Source organism: Tinamus guttatus, unplaced genomic scaffold (genome assembly GCF_059628265.1).
Source record: "Tinamus guttatus ecotype Peru unplaced genomic scaffold, ASM5962826v1 Tinamus_guttatus_pri_ptg000004l, whole genome shotgun sequence".
Lineage (NCBI taxonomy): Eukaryota > Metazoa > Chordata > Aves > Tinamiformes > Tinamidae > Tinamus > Tinamus guttatus.
In genome coordinates, this window is record NW_028288538.1 from 14,506,635 (window position 1) to 14,525,736 (window position 19,102).

General features: G+C 38.5%; 1 protein-coding gene across 8 annotated transcripts in view; it reads left to right on the forward strand.

Moving 5' to 3' along the window:
• TJP1 (tight junction protein 1) overlaps positions 1 to 19,102 on the forward strand; it is a 183,871-nt gene that overhangs the window by 22,326 nt on the left and 142,443 nt on the right. For 4 of the 8 annotated variants that reach the window (XM_088519901.1, XM_088519908.1, XM_088519938.1 and 1 more), the window contains exons 1-2: positions 9,251 to 9,463; positions 17,583 to 17,715. In XM_088519901.1, the coding sequence (XP_088376027.1) occupies positions 9,297 to 9,463; positions 17,583 to 17,715 (300 nt within the window). In that variant the 5' untranslated portion in view covers positions 9,251 to 9,296. Of the gene's footprint in view, positions 1 to 9,250; positions 9,464 to 17,582; positions 17,716 to 19,102 lie in introns of those variants that run through there. The other 4 variants (XM_088519887.1, XM_088519897.1, XM_088519913.1 and 1 more) reach the window with 3 other exon arrangements.

The following is a 19,102-nucleotide window of genomic DNA, read 5'->3' on the forward strand; positions in this document are numbered from 1 at the left end:
AAAACCATGTATATTTGTAAGAAACAGATTTGTTGTCTATTTTGTATCAGATGGTTTTCAAGGAAAGAGAAAAACTGCTTAATATACTTAATCTTCATATTCTTGAAAGAATGTAATACAGTTTTTAAAATTTTATTATTTCGTTCTATTAAAAACAATTTTATCTCAATTTTGACCAATATTTTCAAAGTTGAACAATAATTTGGGACCCCCAGTCTGAGGCATCATATATTGTCTGAGGGCAGGCTCTCAAAAATGGAAATAATTTTAAACTTTGGCCCAACAGTTTCCATAATGTCATTTTTATATTTTTAAAAATACCTATATACTTAATAAGAGGGCTTTATCTCACTGGACTATTACTAATGCTACTTTTTTTTTTTTAAATGAAAATTTCAATGACTGGAAGTCCAGATCTTGCAAACTCTTAACAGCATTAATAGCTTTGAACATCTTGAAAATTTGTTGGCTTTTTAGAAATTTGGTAGGTGCAAGCTGTATCCCACTACTGTATTTTCAATCTAACTCAACATCTCCAATAGGATAGAATACCATCTCACTAGGCTGGGGCATATGCTAATTACCAATGAAAGAATAAAAAGACATCTTAAGAACCAATACATCATCCTGTCGCTTTCAAGTTGATTCTCTTACAAGGTGTAATCTCAGATATTCACAAAATAAGGTTCTTGCAGCACCACATTTTTTGTTATAAGGTGTAGCTTTAATTTTTGGTTAGCTTTCCAGTTCTGAATTCCCACTGCTAGGCTTACTGCCCGTATCTTAAGTCTTATCAGGATGCTACAGCTGATAGGTATATAATAACAGAATAACCACTTGGGAATTAAATGTGCCATCTACACCAAAACTTCATGCATTCCTACACTGGAATTGGAGGAATATTTGATATATATTAATACTGCCACGGGGTACTTATAGATTTAAAAGCACAAATTAAAAAGCTGCTTCCATGATTTTCCACATGTAAAAGTCTTGTTTATCATTATTTTGCCATTTCTACTCTTTGTTTTCATTTTGCCTTTTATTCAGACAGAACAATGAAATGAGTAACTTGTTTCTATTCGGTACCACTTCTGTCTGTCCCAGACAAGAGTAATATTTATCTATAAATAATATAAATAATTGTTTGAATATTTTTCAACAGATTTTCTGCTGAAAATTAGGCTTGGTATGATTTTAAAAAATCTAAATTATTAAAATGGACAATATCCCTCTACTGAGCACCAATAACATTTTTGTGTTCTTCTCATAGTAGATAACTGTATACTTGCCTCTAATTATAGTAAATCCTATTACATGAATTTTCATTGTACTGGTAATCTGATTAAAAGAGTACAGTGTAAGAGTCACACACATTGTAATAAGAGCTGCTTCCTTTCCAAAAGTGAAAATGGTTTTCACATTCGTTGCATGTGTGCAAATATACAGCTAGACATATGAAACAGCCTTCAGCTAGGGTTCTGCACAATTTCAATATATTCATGTAACATCCAGCTAGCCTTCAGGCTTTATTCTCATGGATGTGGAAATATTTCCATCAGGATTTAATCAAAAATGTTAACGAAACTAAATAAGGCTCTGAATTCCTAGTTGTAAAATGAGTCATGTGTATAAATTGTGGCAGGAGAAGGACCTTATATTTTAGTGATATTCTTCCATTTTGTTCTATTTATCTTGATGTGTATGGCTACCATGTGCAGAAGGCATTATGTAAAAAAAAAGAATAAGGGAAACATAGAGAAATATTATTTCTAGACAATTGGGTACATCTTCATTCCCAATCTTTTCATAAATGTTCTGTAACATCTACCACAATAATTCAAAAATATATATAAATATATAATTTTTTTCCAAAGCATCTTGTCTATGCTTTGGTTTTTCAGAATTCCACATACACCCTCACTTCAGGGAACTAGTACTACCCCTTCCTTTTCACAATTTTAGCTTCTCTTTTAAATATCGTGTGCTCAGAGGCTTCCCCATCAGGCATACCATCTTAAAATGAAAGCTCTTAGTCACCCTGCATCTCAGAATGATAGCAAAGTCGGGTCACACCTTGCCTCAGAGTTAGGTATTCTCACAGTTCTAACAATATGCATTTAGCAAGACTAATTAATTAGATCTTTGTGTACTGAAGCTGTGATATGTTGCAGATGATAATCTATTTCTTAAGATCTTTTACGGGAAGTGATGTTACTTGTGCTTCTTTTTCTGTCGCATGTCACACTGAAATTGTATGCTTGGTGATTTCTTCCCTCCAGTAGTTTTCTACATGAATAAGCTGTATCAGAGAGCACTAATGGAATTCATGCATATGCTTATTTTTTTTTCTACATTAAGCTTATTTTATCCTGTGAGAGGGTCATGTTTGTCAGGCATAATATGATATTTGGATAATTTTGACTTAAGGTGTTTTTCTCTTTTTAAAGTAAAATTACAGTATTTCTACAGTACAGTATTTTTTAAAGTAAGAATTGCAAGTTTGCATGGAATGGGTAAAGGCAGAGTACTGGATAGGCTGTAGCAGTAAAGGTCTCCTTTGTCCTGTCTTGGACATAATAGTGCTCTTTTCCTTCTTTTTTTTTTTGACCTAAAATTTGGCACTAGTATTATAAAGAAGCTCCACATCAGACATGCTAGAATTGCACAGGAAGCCGTGTCTACAGTAGCCATGATGGTAGTGAAATGAATATGCTTGTTTGCACGTTTCTTTTAAAGATTTCAATAAATAAACCTAAAAAATCCTTTCTTCTTGACAGTTATAAATAAGTAAAAGTAATCTGTCGGGTGAAGATACTCTTTTTCTGAGAAAATACAGTGAACATTGCTTCTTTCCAAAGCAAGGTTATTTACATTTGTGTGAAACCTCTATTTATTTTGTCAGTTTGAATGACTGGAATAAATGCTTCAAGAAATACAAGCTAATTCTAAATGACTGACTGAGTTTATTACCATACCCATCCAGACTCTTAGGTTTCTATCACCTAGTCAATCTAGCCTATTACAAAGACACCTCAGAGAAACACGAAAACTTCCCCTGTTGTAGATCACCAGTTGTGCAGTAACGTGAGATAGTGTTTGTTTGTTTGTTTGTTTGCTTGTTTTTACAGCAGTACTGTATGTAACTTTACACATCTTCACATAGCATGAAGTTAAGTGCAGTAGAAACCTGAAAATCAGAAAAAGTAACTGCATTATATATAATAAATATACTGCGTATAAAATAAGCCCTAGTAGATGGGAAGAAGTTGCAAAATCACATATGGTAAATACATAGATAAGAAATACACATGTCGACAGACATTTTTCTTACTTTTGAAGAGGGACATAACAGTCACTGGAGTCACCTCAGCTGACATACTTTTTGATTCTGAGGAACTCTTTTGTGTTTGTCAGGTATGATCTTAATTTCCTTTTCTTTTCTGAAAAGAAAAATGCAAAAGTGTGTATCTTATATATGATATTGAAATGACAAGAAAGTCTGTTTTAGTAGCTTTCCTACCTGAAGGATTTACTGTGGTGAACAGTTTTGGTTAACAGTCTTTATTAATATTATGATTATAATTGAGCAACTTAACAAATCAACAGAATAGACTATTACAAAAAAAAAAAGTGCAGAAACGAAACCCTCTTGGTAAACAGGAAGATTTAGACTAAATTAGATTAGAAGGAGATCAGTTATCTAACGTCCTGTTTTAATGTCAATGTTGTATCATATTAGTCTCTGGAATGTTACAATGCCACTTTACCAAGTGAACTGTGTAATATGAAGTTCTCAAGTCACGTTAAATACCAGAGCAGAGAATATGTGATATGTATATCTCTCTTTTAAAAAAAAAAAAAAAAAAAAATTTTTGCACAAAAGTCAGCTGGAGGAATAGGTATATCCTAAGAGCAAGAAAAATCTTAACTCTTTAGTCTACACAGTGGCACATTACTGATAAATATATAGAAGAATATATAGAATATATAATTTTGTAACATTTGTATGTTACAAAAAGTCTCTCTACCATGCCAAGTAAAACTATATTTAAGTCTCTTCTAAAATGCAAATATAAGATCCTATTTAATATGTCATACAAACAGCAACAATCTTATTTCATGTTTGCTTTAGTTCTAATACTTTGACAGCTTAGGAAATGGATGCACTCAAAGGCTTAAATTCTTTCACTAAGGCAAATCTACCCTCAAAAGTTGCTGATATGCATTACAGTAGTAATAAACATGACATTTATTCTGATAAGAGATTTTTTTAGCTTTGTAGCTTATACACGTTTGCTGAAGAGAATAAACTCAGCAGCAAAACAGAGTGTTTGTTTACACGCACAGCTATACCAGCTAGAGCTGTGTTTTCTTTTTACTCATATTACCGAAGAAAAAAAACCAATCCATCATCTAGAAATGTTTAAGTGTAGCCCCAACTTTAAGAAGTGCATTTCCATGTCTCAAAATAGTCTTTTGAGTCAGGTCTAAAACTCCTCTCCTTATGTGGTCCAGTCAAGACTAAGTGACCTGGGTGGCAGGTTGGGAAGGGTGGCTCCTAGTGACAGCTGGCACTATGGGGATATGTTCTGTGCTAATTATAAAAGATAAAATCTAGTTCCTTTTATACCAATTGGCTTACTGAAATCAACTCTTCTAAAAACAAGAATTTTTCCATATAAGTACCTATAATCTCAGATATTTTCTAGCAATATTGAGAAGGCAAAAATGAGAGGCGCAACTTGGGGGGACACAGCTTTAGGTCACAGTCATACTGCCTTATTCTTAGCTGCTCTGCTAAGAATAACTCGGAGCCCCCAGTTGCTCTGAGTCATAACTAGTCACTCTCCTACTGCTGACTGCTCTCCAGCTACAAACACCAAAGCCTGGACCAAGATAAGGTCACCCATACTGGCATTAGACTCCACTTCATCTGAGGTTCTCCATCTGTTTGCTAGAAACATCACTAAGCTAGAATAAACATATTATCATGAGTATAGTTGAGACCAAAGACATTTATTTAGGTGTGCCAGTCATAACAAAGAAGCTCTTTTCGTAACTCATAAATGTCTAGACAGTGCAGTCTGTTCTTCAGAGCCAAGCAGTATATAGGAAGGTCATATGAGAGAGAGGCTTCAAAACAGACAGGGCCATCGGAGGGTGTAAGCAATAGATAGAGTCTGTTCTAAGGTAAACCATACAGTTAATATACCTGAACCATACAGTTAATTTAAGGAATAATTATGGCTCTGCTTGTTTTTGTACTCAGGTAAAATCTCCTATGAATCAACTATATTAACCTGAAGTAATCTAATGGGAATTAATATATTTTAAAATGTATGTATGAAAAAAATGTAATCAGCTTTCAGCTTTCTAACCTGTAGTGATGGAGAGTGTATCTTGTCAGACAGAATGAGTTTGTACAGAGAAGAGTAAATATGATCCGTGTCTCCTTTGCAGGGGTATCTACCATAGAAATTCTGGCCATAGCTCAGCTATCAGGGCCACACAAGTCTCAGAGGCAGGAGTGGGATGTTTGGATACTTACTCTAATCTCTAAGCTGATGATTGACTTTTGTTAAAATCATCTGAAATCATTGGTTCATCTGAAATGCAGAAAAACAGGATCTTCTTACTCTCAGCTATACAAAATACCTGTGCTTAAAACAGGGTGTGCTGAAAGACAGACAGCACTAAAAGAGAACAGGTATGACAGAAACAGAAATACAAGGAAAATGTTTCTTCATTAATATCCGTTTTTGTCTCTACAATATGCATCAAGAAGCATGATCATACATGCATGATTTGGCATGATCAAGGAACATGCCAAAAAAAAATATATTAGTCTCAGATTAACACACTATGACCAATGAAAATTAGAGTTAAATTTGAAATAACTGATTACTTTGTAAATTTAAATAGAATTAAGATTTCCAAGTTAAATAAGAATCACATTACAGGCTTCTAAAGAAGGTAAGTCAAGATTTGACTATACAGCCAGTCTCCAACACATAGTTTTGTGCAAATTTTCGTTTGTGCTTTTCTTAACTCATTTGTATACAGATGCTTAAAATAAATGTGTTTCAACTTTGATGCTGTAAAAGTACAAAAATCAATGTTTCAGGCTCAGAGTTCCTTCATGAGGTAAGGAACTCCAAAAGCGTATCTGCTTCTCCCTGTTATACTAGTTTTCAAATAAATTTTGCTTCCCTTGTATCCTTAGACTGAATTATCTGTTTATCTTTCTAACACTACACTCTGTGAAAGTCTTACTATAATACCATATTTTTCTCTAAATAATTTCTGTATCAAATATGAAATGAATTATACATGTTTTTCTAACTGCCAGGTATCAAAACCTGAAATTTGAAATTCAAACTATATTACAATTTTAGCCAGTTTCCTATCATTTCAAGGTATAAAAGTTGTTTAGACATAGATTTGCACAAGTGTAAATGAATATTTCAGTTAGAAGGCAGGAAATATTCTGTTAATAATGAAAAGAATAGAATCCAGCCCATTCTCATTACTTGTATGGGCAATATATATTTTTTCATGCAGCTAATCACTTTTGGATACACAGAAGGAGAGAGGAACATATGGATTTTACAGTTCTTTTTAATTTGATTTTAAGGTAAAATGAGAGCTGTAAGGGTTTAGAAATTCATCTGATCATCCATATATAGAAGATGCAGACTTCCCATTCAATATACTACTAGCTTTATCTAAGCACAAAAATGAATTCTTCTTCTTTAAACTTCGTAATGATTTCAAGTTGAATATCCCTCAAAACACAAGGAACCGGCAAACGTTATCTTGAGAGCTGCAAATGAGCAGGCTGGCAGCTCCTGGCTTAGACAGACGTACACTTCACTGGGTGAAGAACCGGCCGGACGGCCGGGCCCAGAGAGTGGGGGTGAATGGGTTATTTAGTCTGGAGAAGAGGAGGCTCAGGGGAGACCTTACTGATCTCTACAGCTACCTGGAAGGGGGCTGCAGTGAGGCAGGGGTCGATCTCTTCTCCAGAATAACTACGGAGAGGACAAGAGGAAATGGCCTCAAGTTGCACCAGGGGATGTTCAGGTTGGACATTAGGAAGATTTTGACATGGAAAGAGTGGTCAAGCATTGGAACAGGCTGCCCAGGGCAGTGGTGGAGTCCCTGTCCCTGGCAGTGTTCAACGAACGTGTAGATGAGGCGCTCAGGGACATGGTCCAGCAGAGATGGTGTTGAGGGGTTTACACTTGGACTCAATGATCTTAAAGGTCTTTTCCAACCCTAACACTTCTGTGATTCTCATCCTGGAATATTGAATTGGCATTTGAATTTTGAAATCATCTGTGACACAATTTCAGGAATCTTCTGTTTTCTGATCTTGGAATCTTAAAGTGACAATGCTTATCACAGATTTTTTTTTTTTTCTAGATGACTGTGCCAGCTTAATTCATTCACTCTGAGTAAATATTGCCATTCATACAACCTACATTATAGCATCTTCATAAGAAGCTGTCACTTCTGTAAGGATTTGTTCGTATCTGCATTATGCATAATACATACACACTTAAACAGTACCGGAGCAGCCAAGACGCCCCAGCTGGTCTAAGAGCTTAAACTTTCTCTGGTCTCTGATAACCTTGGAAAGAAGTAACAAAACTTTTGAACTGAAACTTTTAGGACTCAACTGCTCTTTCTTACCAGAAGCATCAGAACAACTTCTACAGTTGTGAAAAAAAACAAACAATGACAACAAAAAATGTTTTAGCAGGCTGTCATTGTAGATGTTTTGTATGCACATTAAGCATATCAAGCATTGGAACTTTCTGTTGGAGTACGAATTTACCACACTATCTTTAGCCAAAGTATTTCCCACTGCTATTGATCAAAGTGTCAGCTAAATGCTACCCTTCACTTCAGAGATGTTTGCTCTGCAGTGGAGCTCTTTGATTTTATTGTGTTATCTTTTAGAGAGAATTCTGAATGCACTTGTCAAAAGCCATGATCTCCTGTGGCTCTTTAGGCAGAACTTCACGGGAAGGCATAAACCACATCAACACTGCAATGATAATTCAGTGTGTACCCACGGTCACTACACAATTATATTTTTGGCTTTTTTTGGTCACAATAGCCAGAAGGTGGGCATCCACCTAGAAAACATGTAGTGTTTTTAGTTTGATTTAATCGCCATCTGATTTCTGAACACTCTTTAGCTGTTTTTCTCATGTGGCAGAGGAGGGAAGGTGCTCGTGTTCTGTTGGCACTGGACTCGCTGGCCTCCTCACACATGGGCCTCGCTTGGGGGATGCGCCGAGGCGGGTGCCTCTGTGAGAGCTGCCCTCCAGCACCACCATCCTCATCCTCAACTCACCTTCATCCTCACCTTGACATCGCCTTCAAACTGCTTCATCCTCACCTACATTATGCCTCATCCTCTCCCCTCCTTCATCCTCATCTTACACTTGCCTTCAAATTGCCTCATCCTCACCTACATCCTCGTCACTTCACTCTCACCTTACCATCACCTTCATCCTCACCACATCTTCCTTCCAAATTGCCTCATTTCACCTCACTTTATCCTCCCCCTGCTCTTACTTCACCCTCTCCTCAGCTGGTCCCTGTTCTCACCCATCTCCCTCCTGGGCGCACACGCTGCGCTCAGGCTGCCTCAGCCTCGCCCCCGGCCCCCGCCTCGCCCCAGCGCCACCTCCACCTCGGTGTGCGCCTCGCCCCCGCCTCACCTGGCGCCCAGGCCGCCCCGGGCCCCGCGCGGCGCTAACGGCCCTAGCGGCGGGGGCACCGCGCGGGCCCGGCTGCGGATGGCGCCGCGCTGAGGGCGGGAGGCCGCGCGGCGGCCGCAGGTAACGGGCGCGGCGGCGGCGCCACAGGCCCCGCGGGCCGGGGGGGCGGCAGGGAGCGGCCCGGCCCGCGGGGCTGGGGGCGGCGGGGAGGCCGCGGGGCGGGAGGCGGCAGGTGAGGCGCGGAGCGGAGCGGAGCGGAGCGGGGGCGGCGGGGCGAGGCGGGGGGGCCGGGCGCGGGAGCGCGGCGGGAGGCGGAGGCGGAGGGAGCGTCAGGCGGGCAGGGATGGAGGGAGCGCGGCGGGAGGCGGAGGAGGAGGAGGAGAGCGTCAGCTGGGGGCAGCGATAGAGGGAGTGCGGCAGGAGGAGGAGGAGAGGAGGAGGAGAGGAGCGTGAGCCGGGGGGGCAGAGACAGAGGGAGCGCGGCAGGAGGAGGAGGAGGAGGGGAAGAAGCGCGACGCAGGGACGGCAGATGCCTGGAAATAAAAATTTGATGATTGCATGCAGCGGCTGGAGAGACTCTGTCGGTGGCGGCGGCGGGGACGAGGCAGGGACAGGGGGGGCGACGGCAAAATGAAGTATCAGAAATACCTGACTGTCTTGCAGATGGCCATAGGGGTGACCGCCTCCAACAGGGGCAGTCTGATGCCCTTAAAGAGGAAGCTGTGGTGAGTAGGCGCGACAGGGCCGGCGGCGGCACTGCGGGCCGGGCGGCGGGGCTGCCCTGCGAGGAGCGGCGGCGGCGGCGGCGCGGGCCGCGGGCCCCGGCGCGGGGCCGGGGCGATGCCCCCGGCCGCGGCCACACGCGCCCGCGAGGGGCGTCCGGGCGCCCCGCTCTCCCTCGCCGCGCGGCCGCGGCCCGCGCCCGCCATGGCCCCGAGCGCCTGCGGGGGCGGCCGGGCCGCGCGGTGCCCCCCGCGCCGGGCGCCGCAGGGCAGGGGAGGCGCGGGGAAAGGGCGGCACGGGGGGGAAAGCGGGCGATGCTGCCGCCCGCAGGGACCCCCGCGCGGGACACGCGCTGCCTCCTGCCCGCGGCACCCGCGTGCCGGCGAGCCCGCCCTGCGCGAGGGGCAGCGCGCCCGGGAGCAGCGCGGGGAGCGCCGTGACCGCCCCGCGGGCGCCTCGGGAGCCGCGGCCGGGACGCGCCTGGCCGCGCGGTGCCGGGGCCCTGCGGCGCTGCCAGGCCCCGGCGGCGGGGCGAGTGTCACAGCGGCCGGACAGGTGCTGCTGCCGGGGCGGGGACAGCTCCCCGGCGCGAGCATCCCCGCGGCAGCGAGTGCGGGTCTGGAGCCCTCTGTGCAGGCAGAGTTCGGGCTTGTGCAGGAAGCCGTAGTACACAGATTGTAAATTGTTTTTTCACCCATTTTATCAGCTAGCAGAGACAATGTCAAGGAAACACATCAGTTGAAGAAGCAACGTGGAACTAAAAAGCTTTCTGATATTCACTCCAAATCTTGATATATTACTTGCAGAAAATAAAAGCAACTTGACAATGCCCCACTCCTATCATCTGTAACACGCAAAATCACATACAGACCTAGACAAAAATATGCTGTCATGCAGATAACTTTTATTACATTTGATTGAGTCAAAGGATTTTATAGTGTATACGGTGATTTGATTTTGATTATGTAAGTTACATAAAGTGCTACTACCGATCTTGTTCTCCTAAAATGACATTCCTGTCAGTGTGCAGCAGTGTGCATACTGATGTATTGTTTAATACTTTAATTATGGAATATAATGCTAACTCTTGTTCTAAATCATGTTTGCTCTGTTTTCTTGGAAATGTCTTATTTGCTGACAAATTAAAGTGAATCCATCTATATTTGCATACTTTAAAAAGTAAGTCTGGAAGGACCTAACATAGCTCCTACTGCAGTTGGAGTTGAGGTGATTATGTATCACCTAGTTTCAGGGTGAGATTCCCTGCTTTTTCATGGATATCAAAATAGTATACTGGATCCCAAGTAGTCCATGGTACAAGCACTGAATTTCTTAACAATTGTAACTTATCTTCATGTTACTTAAAATGCTATGCTGTATAAAGATTTAATTGACTTAAGAATGTAAAGGAAATATATATTTATAGCAGAGATATATATGAATTACTTAAGCACTTGGGAGTGCCTCTCTGGGATATTTCTTAATAAGTGACATGATATTACGTAGTCACATTTCCTTTGGGAACTTGAATAGCATTGTCTGTGGGTAGAATTTATGCCTGTGGATGAAACAATATTTTCTGATGCGTTCAGAAAGATGCTTAAGGACAATTTGTCATGACACTCTTTTATTTGTGTTTAATCAGTGTGTATAATGTTCTTAATGCACGCATTAAGAAAAATGAATAATAGGGAGATGAGTATGTTTTTATTACTAAAATGAATGCAGTATAGTGTGTATTGCCTGCATGGAAAGCAAATATGTGTTCCAATACCATATCACTGGGAATCTCCAAAATACGTAGAGAAAATATACAGATCAAGTCAGCTTATAATCAGAAGATGTCAATACCTTAATTTCTTTTTTTTTTTTTTTAAGGAATTATGACCAGTCAGATTCGTAAGATGCTCGATGTGTTAGTACATAGTGTAAGTGTAAGCAAAACATATAATTTAATAAAAAGGTTTAATTTTTTTTTTGTTGGTGGAGATAATCCACCTGAATCCTACTGGATGAAAATGAAAAAGGTAGCAGCAATGCTTTATTTCTTTATAGAGCATCTGCCACACTAATTTCTTCCGACTTCCCCTCCAAAATGCCAGTCCCATTCTTCAATACACGAAAGCGCAGCTACAGATCAGAACAATTAAGATGGACACTGATTGGTATAAACTAACTGGGAATAAAACACACAGAGTTTTGGACAAAAGGGAAAGAATTTTTGTCCCAGACTTGCAGCTGGAAGTGCTGGAGCTAGGAACTTAGCTGTGTTGACTATGGAGCTTGCTCATTTTATGGTGAGGTTTTACCTGGTGTACTGCACTCGGTGGTCAGGGACGTTGCTGGAGCCCCAAACTGCTGATTCAGACCCTGTTCTGTGACTGTGTTGTAATCTAATATGTAGAAACCTAAATCAGATGAGTAGGATGTTTTTAATCGTATTGCTGGGAGGATTGTGTCCGGATCCCCAAACCCACCATCATAATGCTACTAGTTGGCAGAGTTTGACAAGTCAGTGAACTGTCTTCAGAGCACGAGCCTCTTTGCAGCTCGCGGCCGAGGCAGTGTGAGAAGCTGCTCCCTTTCTGCAAGAGCTTGTACCTGCCTTCTGCACACAGGAGTTTTTCTACGCTTGTCCAACTATGTTTCTTAAAAGCACTACCTTTATTTCTCAATAATAGCGTGTTACTGGTTCATTATATTTAAAACAGTTGCCAGAGGTGTGTAATTAATACTTTTCTTCAGGCCTTCCTGTTTTGAAATGGGATATTTTATAGAGACTGGCAAATTGTGAAACCTTTTTTTGACATTGAGCCTTGGCTCCAGCAGAAGCTGAATTAAGAACTGAAATGTGGCAGTTCACACTTTGGCAGTTGCATGGCAGTCTCTTTCACCCGGATGAGATAACCCAGGATTTTACTCTCAACATCAGTTGATAGATTTGTTTTAGTTTTTGTTTTTTAAAGGCAGCATGGATTAATGCATTTGTTAAGGTTCTCAGGAAAAATTAACTTCTGCCCTGGGAGTACTTTAAAGTAGTAGATTGAAATCAATATTTACTGAACCACTAATCCCTGCAAGCTGAGTGTTGTTGTAATGGGAAATTATAAATCAGGTAATTAAGAGGAAGTATACATACAGACCATAAATTCTTGCCAAACTGCAAGTTAGGTTTCTCTGCCCAGATGAAAAGGAGCAGCCAAACCATAACAAAACAAACTTCAAAATCCCAAACGCTAATCCATTTCTTAAAGTGTTTGTATCTACTTTGAAAGGCTTTAGAATATCCCTGCTTTCCTTTGTTTTGGCTTGCTCCTTCTCTGGAATTATCCTAGTTATTTGTTGATTGAATGTGCAAGACCGAGCTTATTGTTCGAAGCATTAGGAAATAAGCTCAGTCAGTGTATTTTCCTCATGAGGAATGTTATGACAATGCCTGAGACTATTACATGTTTACATTTCCAGCATCTTTTTTACATGTTTGTTTTTTGTGGTGATCTATAGTTGATGGAGAAGAACGCAGATGGAATACAATACATAATTTGAATTTCTGACTGGGTCCAATTCACCTTGTTTGTTTGGTGCTATTGTTCAAAAAGTGGTTTAGAAACCTGCATGTTCATGATGGGATGTGCTTATACCATAGTGCTTAGACACATTTATTTTCAAATATGTGAGTGAATTTCTTTGAAATCAGTGAAGAGTAACCAGCACGTCTGGAATTAAGCAGTACTCTCAAAGTTTTGTTGACTCAGAATCTTTATTTTTAGACTGGGACTTGGAGGCAAAAGTTGAGGCTTATTACAAGAAATTTCTGTTGTATCATTAGGACCATCCATAAGGAGGAAAGTGTCACAGCTACCTTATCTTCGATGTAGAATCATATCCATCATAATGGAAGATGGCGTTTTATTATATGAGAGGAAAAATTCAAAGATTGAACTTCTTGGGTGTCTCTGCAGGACTGTATGGAAAAATACGGCTCACCAGAATGGTTATTTTCGGTTTTTCATTACTGATTCCTGTTAATATTTGTTTGAACAGGAATAATAATCTCATCTTGGTCCATGTAAATGTTTATTTTTATTGCAAATAAATTGATGCAATTTTTATTCTCTGAGCAGGCGGGGTTGCAGTGATAGAGCTGAAGAAGTTGACAGAGATAGACGAGAGTTTTTTATAATAGCTGACTTCTAGTGCTTGGCATTAACCAGTGTCATTAGTCATTGTTTCAAATTAGTCTTTTTCTTGTTTAACTAATAATGATTGCAGTTTCTAAGAAGTTTCAGACTGGTACACATAGAACTATTTATATTAATCTTTTGCAACACCTAGATTTTTTTAATATACTTGTCAGGCAGCTTGCATTGTAGGAAAACTGTGATAGTTGTGTCACTACTATGAGCTATTTGCTACTTGTTGAGATTATATAGCTGTCACAAATTTGTCATCTTCTGTGTTAACTGTAGTTTTGACATTGTGCTGAGAAAACAAAACCAGAAACTGTATAATTTCAGGGTTTACTTTTTAAATATTCTGACTTTAAGCCACTATTAAACAGAAAGAGAAATGACTTAGTTTTTAAAAAGCTGTCCAATCTAACCGATCTGTCTAGAAAATAACATGACACTAAATCAGTCATTTCAACTATAAGAAGATAGAATTATGAAGTTTGTAATAAACAGTAATGATGTACAAATAGGATGCAAAGATTTTCTTAAATAAAAGCTATGCCCCATTATATATGCTCCATCTAGTGATGCTATGCTATGCATTCTGTTGTTATCCCTTGATACGATGCAGTATCTTGAGGTAACTGCTGGGCGATATATTTTGTCAAGCTACCATGTTTGTCAGTGCTCGTTAAGGTCTTTGCTTGTTTCAACCACTGGAAAAATAATTTAAAATCACAGTTATGTAATGCGGTATCCGATCAGGAACCAATCAAGGTCAATGAAACGGGGGTAAGAACTGTGGATGTTAAAACAGAGGCCTCAGGCACCAGATGAGATTTACAAAGTGCTTTGAATTTACTTGTTTGATATTTCCAAAACTTGGTTAATTTGGGGTGCCTTAATTCAGGATCAACCACATTAGCAAGGTGTTACATTATATTAAATATATATTCTTCAAGGAACAGAAACAGCATGCTTCAAACAAAGCACCCAGAGTTGCTTATTGCCTTCAAAGATCTTAATGCCATTTTATAATTTTTAAAACTCTAGACTACTTTGGAAATCTCGTTCTTAGACTTTGATTCAAGAATATTGACCTCCAAATAGCTGATGAGCTGCAGACATATCAAAAGGACTCTCACAAATCTCTGCTTTATTCTGTTCTTCTATATGCCTGATGCATATGCTGCAACCATTAACTTAGTTACTTTTGATTTTTCTCTTAGTTAAACAAGACAAAAATAAATGAAGAAAGGAGATAATCACATGTGGCAACTTTAATTAATAATGTAGTTGCTTTTTTTTTTTTAACTTAAAGTTCAGATGCCAGAACCGTATCGCTGCATGAGAGTTTGTGTTTGTCTAAAAAAAAATCTTTCTTTTCTCTGGTTACAGTAGAAAATCTGAGAAAAGAAGATTCAAAAGTAAAAATTAATGAAAAACATTATTTTTAGTCATATTTGGAAAACGTATTTTCGAATCAAACTTGAATTCTTTGGACTAGTACTCTTGCTAGTCTTACATCTTCAAAATTATATTTTGGGGGTTCTGTTCCTTTTGATAATTTCTAGTACTTGAAACCGTTCCAGTTCTGCAACAGAATTATTGGAATTGCCAGTACTGCATCCAGCACTCGGAGAAGATGCAGTGAAATAGATCCAAGTCTGCTGTGATCTGTTATTGCTCATCTTTGCTAAGGTTGAAGGAATAGCTGAGGCACTGGATATATTAAGACTCAGCAATATGACATTTAATTTGATACACTGCTTGCCACAAGATTTCTTCCTCAAACATAGAGTCAAAAAAAAAAACCCACAAAAGATTAGATTTGGATATTTTAGCTCATATCCTTCCTTTGGCATGCTGTACCATGCAAAGCTTCCAGTTTCCTACTGACGATTTCTATTAGAGTTTTCATTGATTGAATATTGTTTCCTTATCTTGTGATGACACAATGAAATGGTAATAAATATTAATATAATATAATATATACAATATTATATATTGTATATTATATTTTATATTTTATATATTTATTTTTTATTAATAATATATATTTATATATTTTTATAATATTATAAATGTATATACACACACACATATATATTTTATAAAAGTCACTGAGCAAGGGTCTTTAGCGCTTTGTCCTGATAAGCAGGACATGGTAATAGGGAATCTGTAGCACTTCTGTAGTTTCTGTTCTGTAAACAGATTACTGTGGAAGTCAGGCATCTTTCTCAGAAGGTAATCTACATATCATTGTACAGAGAAATCTGGTGCAGCTTGAGCAGGAAGTGTATTAAATAATTAAAATATCTAAATATTATAGCTGCTTTTTCACATAGAAATTTTTTATTTAACTTTGCAGTTAGAAACTGGAAGTCATTTAACCCAAGGAAAATAAAATCTACAGCAAATTAATTATCTCAAGAAAACTAACAGCAATTTGTTTGTGTGTGTGTGTGTATGTGTGCATGTATAAAGCAAAAGCCATAGTCATCTAAGAACAAAATCTTAAAGTGGCCATCAGTCAACAAAAATCAAAGTCTTTCCAATTAGAAATGAGTAAGGCATTTTGAGACCTATTTTCATTACAAATTTTATTACTGCACCTTTTTTTTTCTACTGCTCTAGCCTCAAACCGAACATGCCTACCACGAATGGGATTTTGGATGTTTTATCCTAACCATGATGCTGTGTAGACCTAGGAGTCTCACGGGTGGTACAAGTGTATTCAGCGTCTGTTTTTCATGTTTTGTACTTTAATGGAAAATTTCCAGTGTTTGCATGGTCTGCTCTAAGCAATATCTGTTTTTGATGACACGTATGTATAAGAAATCTCTGCCTTTCTTTCTCCTTTGCAAAAGCAGTTATATGCATACTAAATCCATTAGTTTTATAAAGTAAACCAAAGTACATTCTTAAATATTTTTTTTTTGAAGGAGAGTCTTAATGATTCCTGAGAAGTCCACTGTGCTGCTGTTCAAAGTCCTGTGAAAGGCTAAAAAGATAGATTTTTTTTAGTTACATTGTTTTGTTTGTTTGTTTGTTTTGTTCTGTTGGCACTTAAAATGGCAGTTGAGAAATCAGACAAAATAAATTTAAATTTTTACGCTAAGTGTTTTAGTTTTTTGGTGATTCTTGATGAGGCTATTTGCTGAAAAGTCATTTTTTCTAACATGGTGTCAGACTGACTAGAGATTATTTTGCATTTAAAATATTGACCTCACAGTCTACTTGTTGAATTATTAACCCTACTTACTTTCTCATTACCCACTTCCAACAAACTCCTCAAAATATGGATTGTGTACTTAAAATATTTCAGTTATGGGCTCCTCTTACAATTATGGTTAGACAGACTACCTTTATCAGGGAAGACCTTTTCTTAAGGTATAGTTTCTTAAGGTATTGCCCATGTAACTTAAATAGATCCTATTAATTTCATCATTGTTCATCGTTATTTGTCATTAGAACAGCTGAGTGCCATTAGTACTCGCACAGTGGAAAAGGTCCATAGCCAAGTACTGCTGGTCTCCTGTAGATCTGGGTGGCAGCCATCAACAAGTATTACAGGACTGACTGACTTCTTTCACTCAACTGATAAGCTTTCCTTGTATTTTTTCAGATGTTAGGTATATTTCTCTATGATTTTTCTGATACTGGTTATATTTGTATGAAAAAGGGCTGCTGTTCATTTTGCAGTGACGATTTGCTTTTGACTAAACCTTCGGGCAATCGTGGACTTGGTGGCAAATAGATTCCTACATACTCCTGTGGGTGCAATTTTCAAACTTACTGATGGAAAATGTAATTTTGGAATGAGATTTACTGTTAGTATAGTATGATAACTTATATATTCCTTTGTACATATCTTACTTTAAAGATAAGCATTTGATAAAATGGATATTTGTCTGATATGCGTTTTTTTTGTTTGCTTGTTTGGCAGGGTAACTCCATCTTCCGAAAATCCCAATGGTGCTACCTGTAGTGTAAGTCAGGGAAAACCCTCTTTAAGAAGAATAAAAGGGCGAATACATAGAAGCAAAAGTCTTGATAGCATTGATTTCTGTGAATTCACTGTGAGTATTAAATCCTTAACATTTATCCCATTTGAAGTTCTGAGAATTTTACTATAAAGTGGAAAGATGAAAAAAAAATTTGTTCTTCTCTCATTAGGTTTATCTATTTGTCTGAATTACAAAAGTCATTGTATTAGAAATTAATGATGTTATAATCACAAATCTATACTGCTAAATGTTAACAACTGATGCTGCCTCTATAATTAGTGATTTATAGTTACATTTTTTTTTTCCTGGGCAAATATTAGTTATAAATTTTCATGCCAGTTTGTAATATAGCGTCCTGCATAATATGATGCAAACAGTTACCTGGAAGTGGAGTAACTGTTCACAAATATCCATCTGTATGTTATAGTAAAATTCTGGAATGTGAAAAATCAAAGATGTTTTTGAATTACATTTTTGTATTTAGAGTTTGGAAAGCAAAATACTTTATTTTTTACAAAAGTCTCGAAACTTGTAGTATATGGCTATAGTAAAATTATAGAAAAGAAAGTAAATGTTCCTAAAATATATGTTTGCTTTTTGCTTTATGGTGTCATGAATGATATCCCGCTATAACTAAGTGATATTAGTATATCCTTGTTTTCTTCTCTTTGATTGAAGTTTAGATTTGTTTTATAGTGGCAGAAAATGTCATGTCATGATGGTTGTAAAGAATTTAAACAAAACATGCTTTAGAATTTTGGATGAATTAAGAGGAAAAATGGTGGAACAGAGGCACACACAAATTTTAATTTGGCAAGAGGCATTTACATCCAAACAATGGAAGAAACAAAGTGATAATCTGAAAAAAAATATGGGTCATAGAGGGAGGTTTCCTGCTATTCATACTTTTCTTGAAGGAATAGAGTTGGTCCCAAAAAGTCACAGTAATTTTTAAGCTTTTATTGAAAAGCTGTTAAGAGCTACATCCCTGAGCCAACTGGGGAGAATTTAGCCAAAGCCAATTATAATATTACCTATTATATCATATTGTAGAATTTTTTATAAAATACTGAAATAATGTTAAAGAGTATCTTAATACGAAGTTATGAACCTGTTATCAAATTTGAGAAAGAAAGAGAAAGGAGGAAATATATAATTGTCTGTAAGGTTTGTACAAATCTGTGGGGATATGAAGAGAGATTGCATTGTCTGGCAATCCACAAATGCAGCTAATAGAAATGGCAAGGCTAAAATACTCACGTGTGGCTGGGAAGCATCATTTCCCCAGAGAAAGCACCGGAGCGAGTGTGTTTCTGCATGCGCTGCAGTGCGTCTTACCAAGGATGCTGCCAGTACCATATCCTTGAGTTCCTCCTCCTCTCCTCACCCAGGACATTCTTGTTTGGCATTAGTTAAGTCTTGCAGAGCTATCATGGTTTGCTGCAAAGAGCTTGTGGCT